The following is a 5,947-nucleotide window of genomic DNA, read 5'->3' as shown; positions in this document are numbered from 1 at the left end:
GCCGCCGTCAAGCGCCGCCGTCGCAAAGCGCCCGCCCCGCCGGGTCAGGGGCCGGCCGTCAATCAGGGACGCTCGACCAATCAGTGGGCGCCTGGCGGGAGTGGGGGGGGGCGCGGAGGGGCCGCCCCTCTCCCCTGCGGCGGCACGTGGGCGGGGCCCGTGCCCCGGGGGTCCCCGCCCCCAAGCCCCGCCCCCTGCTCGCCCCCGCAGCCCCCCGGGAGCCCCGGCGCCGTTCCCCTCTGTGCCACCCCGAAGCAGCCCCGGCGCGCCCCGAAAGCCGCTCGCTGCCTCCCCCACCCCGCCCCGCCCCGGCTCTCTTGGGACCGCGGCTCCCGGCGGCTCTCTCCTCCCCAGACCCCTCAGTGTGCGTTTTGGGGTGCTCCAAGGCCCTCGGTGAGCCTTTGGGGGTGTCCCTGAACCCACCCGTTTGCCTTTTGGGGCACAGCGGGGCTTTTGGGGTGCCCTGTCTTCCTCGGCGTGCCTTTGGGGACCCCCCGGCGTGCTTTTCGGGGTGCCCCAAGCCCCTCCGCGCGCCCCAGACCCCCTCTTTTGCCTCAGTGTGCTCCAGCCTCGGCGCCGTCCGACTGTTCCCTCACAGCCCGCCCCAGGGAACACCCCGAGCTGGCGCGGGGACACGTCCCCCAAGCGCCACCTGCAAGTCCGGGGACGCGGCCGAAAGCCCCACGCGGTGAATTCACTTCGCTTCAACCCAAGAGAGGAACAAGACTTTATTTTGAGAAGGGAGTCAATCTCGAATCAAAGTCATTCCAACGGCAGGGCGAGACAAACATTGCGAACTCACGGCGGAACGACACCCGAGGCGTCACGTTTCCACGTCTGCAGACGCTCTGGCGACAGATTCCCCCCCCCCAAATTTCATTTTCTTTCCTATTAATCCCCCCACGTGTAAAAATAAAAAGACCAAACGCAACTCCACAGCGTGTCTGGCACCTACCAGTCCTCACACGGTTACGAGCGAGGGTCCCGGGCGCTGCCCGGCCCTGCCCGGCGCCGGGGAAGAGGCTCTTCCTCCCACAGGGAGCTCAGTCGGATTTCTCCTTCTCCTTCATGTGCAGGAAGACGATGCTGAACATGAAGAGGCCGACCATCATGGAGAAGGCGCCGGCGTAGTAGGGGTACGCCGAGGGGATGAAACGTTCGTACTGCGTGTGCTGGAGGGGACGCACGGACACCTGGGAGGGGAGAGAGTGGCCCCTCAGTCTGGCAGCCCGGCCACCCTTCCCTCCCGGGGGATTAATTCCCACCGTGCTCACCTGGGTGGAGGAGTAGAGGTGGGTGTAACCCAGCCGGTTGTAATCCACTTTAAACTGAAAGACTCCGTAGACGTCCGGCAGCTTGAACCGCACGCTGTATTTGCCGCCTGAGAAAGAGACGGCGGTGACGCTCAGGTGACGCGAGAAGCCGTGGAAGCCGAGGGGTGAGAACACCCCCAAGGCGGGGCCGGGGCGGCGAGGGAAACCTACCGTTCCTCTTCAGGAAGGTCCGCACGAAGGGATCGATGCGGACGAACTCCAGCTGAATGTCGTCTCCGTCGAAGGGGACCCACTTGCCGTCAGAAAGCTTTTCGATCACGATGCTGTACTCCTGGAACGAACCCACGACGCGCAGAGTTAACGAGCGATGCCTGAAAACAAACCTCGACCCGTTCCGAGTTCACATTTTCCCAAATTCCTTTTCCAAAGGAGCTCCCACGTCCCCTCCTGCCCGCACCGCAGGCTCCAGCGGGCAGCCTTACCACCAGATCGGTGACGGTGTAGGCGTTGGGAGGCGCAAGTTCCCCCACGCGGTGGTGGGACACCGCTCCCACGCGCAGCACTCCCTCCTCCTTGAACACCCAGCGGGACAAGGCGACAGCCAGCTCGTAATTACCCGTCTGCGAGTATCTACGGACGAAGGAAGGCTGAGAAAGTATGGCAGCCACGCCGAAAAAATACACACCGCGTGCCAAAAACCAAACCGTGAACGGATGCAAAAGCAACAAAAAGCTAGCCGGGGTTAAAGGAGGGAATTGCTTCCCAAAGCGCTTTGTTCCACGAGGCCAAAGGAACGTGTCACCCCCCATTTAATTCAAGCTTTCTGCTGTTTCCCATAACGTCAGTATTTTTTGCCTATTTCCCAGGACTTTCTTGACGAAGCAGCTCCTCGAATATTCCTCAGCCACAGACGCCAGGAAGCCAACGTACCTCTTGGAGCCCGGGGTAGCTTTCTGCACAGCGGAATTGAAGAAGGCATCGCTAAAGAAATCCAAGGAGCCGCTGAAAACAACGCGGGCGTTGTTGCGGGCTTGGAGTCCCGCGATCAGAAGGGTGTTCTTCCCGACAGCGTGCGGGTACTGAAAAGGAACGCGTTTAGAAGAGCGTTTAGCCGATTTAGGGATGATTAAAGGAGAATTAATCTCCAGTTTGCTGCGGGTGGAACAGTCTGACTATAGCTAGCACAGTCCGCAATGAAGTAGAAACCAAGAAGCTCAGAATAACCAGTAACGGATTCACAGCTTCTGCCCTCTCCGACTGGAACGGAACCAGGAGATACGCCTCCATCGAGGCTGGCCTTTCTTCCAAAGCATCCCTCGCGCTGGACATTTTCCCAACAACAAAAAGCGAAGAGGAAGATGCCCAGGGCGATGTCGGAAAGCTAACGACAGCCTGACACTTTCAGAAATCAATCAGGAGACTAAACACTTGAGGATTTTTCCAAGTTGCTGAAATTTGAGGGACTTAATCGTAGAATTATAGCCCAGAAAAAGTAACCGAGCGTACCTGAGTAATAGGCTTATCTGGGAAGAAGGAGTAGGAGGTAGAAGAGCCAGTCAGGATATCCAGCACCAGCGGGTTGTCAGGATCCGCCACCATCCTTGCAGGGAGAGGCGCGGTGAGCAGCACGAAGACCCCCAGAGCCCCCCACGCCGAGGAACGCGCAGCCGCCAACCCAACCGCGCGAACCTCCTCGCCCTTCGGATGGGGCAGGACAGCCGCACCTGCCAAGAACTGAAGTATTTCCTCAAGACATACAGCCAAGCTTCACTAATTTACATTAAGAAACATTGCTAAGTCAACAGCCTAAGCCGCTTTGGAGATTTTCTTTTTATCGTTATCGGAAATCAGGAGAGATCGCTTGCGTTAAGAGTCACAGCCGGCTAACCCTACGCTTACCTCACAGCAACACCGGTATTTTTGCTCCGCTTCCCCACCAACAGCCACCTCCTCTCCCTCCCCACGCCGCGCCGCGGGTCGCTTACCCGACCCCTCGGAACAGGATGGGGTTCAGCGCCGCTTTCCCCACGATGGTGGGGGCCTTCAGGAGATTTTCAGCATCTGCGACTATGAGCGTGTGCTGGGAGAAACGAGAGAGGTCGGCGTGAAGGCGCTGCACGGGCAGGCGGGTTGGTGTTTGCCGGGTTCTAACAGCAAGCAACAGCTTCTCTTGTTATTTGAAAGTTAACTTTGTTTTTACAGGCAATTAGAACTGAGCAGCTGTTGGATGAATGTTACAATTCAATTAAAAAGCAGAAAACCAGCATTTTTTTGTTTAATTATGACCAAATTAAATTAATACTGATACATAAGGAAATGCAAACCACCTTTTGATAAAGGCGGCAATACCTACAGTATTTCACTTCCCCGTATTTAGCAACTTCCATCCTTAAACTAGGACAACATACGCATACTGCTTAGTTAAATTTAAATAAAAAATTAGCAGAGTGTATCAAGTTCAGACCTTAATATAGGTTTTAACTTTAAAGTACTGGATGACGCTAGGGGAAAAAAAAATAATCATAGAAATGTGTACATTTCTATACTGGTCTCTGGGACCGAAAATCCCCCTTCCCACACCCGAAGCGTCGCACTCCGTGTCCGACGCACTGCACCCACAGGCAAAATTCCCTCTCCACACGCTTCAGCGTGGTTCAAACCCACCATTAATCGTGGTGCGACTGCCTGAGACACGGTGACAATCTGAAATTACTCAGGGCAGCGGGACGATCAAACCCCAGAAACGCAGAAAGACGGATTTGAGGGCAAAGACCCCAAACGAGCACAGATTTGTGGTGTGACATCATGCTGTCAAGCAGAGCTAATTATGACTTTTTTGGGAGGAAGCTGAGAAAATGGAGAACAGATGGAAGAAAAAAGGGAAAACAAGGACAGAAGATTCATCCCCAAACTTTTACACCTAAGTTCTCATTCAAAAACCCCAAAAGGTGCAGGCAAACCCGTTTACCTGGCCGGGGTCGGATATATCGTAGTTGTGATGGTCGATGACAGCTGTCCTCTCCTCATCAAACTCGATCCCACACTCGCTGCCCAGCTCTCGCAGCGGGTCGCCTGGAAGGACAAAACGGATTCTCCGTTAGGCAGCGTGTTCGGGATGTGACGCCAGTCTCAGCACTCAAAATAAAAGTAAATTTGGCTTAGAGTGGTGCATTTGACGCTCTACGAGCCAAACCCCGAGGAGCAGCACAACCTCCCTCGTCTAAATTCCCATTCAAAATGTCAATAAAGGCTTTTTATCACCCATTTCCTTACAGCACAAACCCTGAGGATCACAACAAGAAACTGTGTTTTCTCACCATTTTTGTTGCAGGAACTCAGAGAAGGATGAATAAACCATTTGCTCACTGCAGAGCGGAAGCAGCGTAGGTACCCTTTACAAGAAGCGGCTGAAACGCACTAATTTGCTCTGACAAGCGTTTGCACTTACCGATGTCCGAGCTGGCGGCGACGAGGACGCTGCCGCCGCCATCGATGAAAGCAGTGATGGTCTCCACATTGATGTTTCCACCAAAATCTGAAAGCACACGCCAGAAATTCGTGAGTAGTTCTCAGAAATAATACCGTGGCAGAATTAAACCACGTCAAAACACCAAATAATTTTTATTGTGGCTGAAAGATCCACCATTAAAGGCCTAGACGCATGCGCAGTTTGCTGGCGGGTACAAGCCACGCAGGAGAACATCTAAAGCACAAGATTTAATTAAAATTCACAAAACAGTTGGAAATCCCCTTCTGAAAATGCCACCAAGCTTCAAAAGCACTTGAGTTTTCTCCTCCTATATTTACCTTCTATGGATGGTGAGAAGATGATCAAGTTGTCATACAGAAATTCTCCATATTTTATCAGGGACAGGCCCGCATCATCCGCTGTCCGGAAAGTGAGATCGAAGCCCCTGTCTGCAGCCGCGAGACAAAATTGACAACTTTCACATTTCACGAAATCGACACACGTAGCAGCAAAGCGGCATCAAGATCCTGAGTTTTATTTCCCCAATAAACAGCGGTGTTTTGGAAAAAACAGCCTGGGGGGCTTTGGGGCTGGGTTTGGGGTTATGTGCCCCTGAGGAGCCCCTTTGTGGCAAGGATGCCCTGTTGACACCCATCAAGTGGGGACCAACACTGCGGGGGACCCAAAATACAGGCATGGCTAGGGAAACAACCCCGATCTCCCTCAGCCCGGCCAGGGGACCCCAAAGACCCCCCTCTCCCCAGGGAACCCCACTCTCCTCCCTCAGCCCGACCTGGGGACCCCAAACGCCCCCCTCACCCCCAGCCTCCTCCCTCAGCCTGACCAGGGGACCCCAGCCGCCCCCCCCTCAGCCCCGGGGAGCCCCAATCTCCTCCCCGAGCCCTACCCGCCAGGCTGCGGAAGAAGAGCGAGTGCGTGTCCCGCAGGTTGCTGTTCTCCAGCAGCACCAGGGTGCGGGGCCCGCCCTCAGCCCCGGCCGCCGCCACCGCCAGCAGCCACCACAGACGGAGCGCGGCCGCCGCCATCTTGCTCGCCGGCGCCAAGCTTCCCCGGAAGCGGCCGGGCGCGGGCAGCCAATCCGCGCCAGGCGCCGCGCCCACGCCTTCCAATCACCGACAGACAGCTCCTCGCCGCCGGCCAATCAGCGGGACGCCGTCGTGACCCCCCGCGCGGCCGCCGTAGC

At 56.0% G+C, this 5,947-nt stretch overlaps 1 protein-coding gene across 1 annotated transcript; it reads right to left on the bottom strand.

The window, feature by feature from the left end:
* Nucleotides 1-713: 713 nt before the first annotated feature.
* DDOST (dolichyl-diphosphooligosaccharide--protein glycosyltransferase non-catalytic subunit) lies at nucleotides 714-5,819 on the bottom strand. Its single transcript, XM_072883950.1, has 11 exons — nucleotides 5,651-5,819; nucleotides 5,082-5,192; nucleotides 4,723-4,809; nucleotides 4,243-4,346; nucleotides 3,260-3,354; nucleotides 2,781-2,874; nucleotides 2,205-2,353; nucleotides 1,757-1,904; nucleotides 1,485-1,605; nucleotides 1,275-1,381; nucleotides 714-1,193 (listed from the first exon to the last, which is right to left on the bottom strand). The coding sequence occupies exons 1-11, from the start codon at nucleotides 5,787-5,789 to the stop codon at nucleotides 1,044-1,046; spliced, it is 1,305 nt and encodes a 434-aa protein (XP_072740051.1). The 5' UTR covers nucleotides 5,790-5,819; the 3' UTR covers nucleotides 714-1,043.
* Between the last annotated feature and the right edge of the window lie 128 nt (nucleotides 5,820-5,947).

The sequence above is a fragment of the Ciconia boyciana genome, chromosome 19 (genome assembly GCF_034638445.1).
Source record: "Ciconia boyciana chromosome 19, ASM3463844v1, whole genome shotgun sequence".
Taxonomy (NCBI): Eukaryota; Metazoa; Chordata; class Aves; order Ciconiiformes; family Ciconiidae; genus Ciconia; species Ciconia boyciana.
This window is presented reverse-complemented; position numbering and strand designations above follow the sequence as displayed.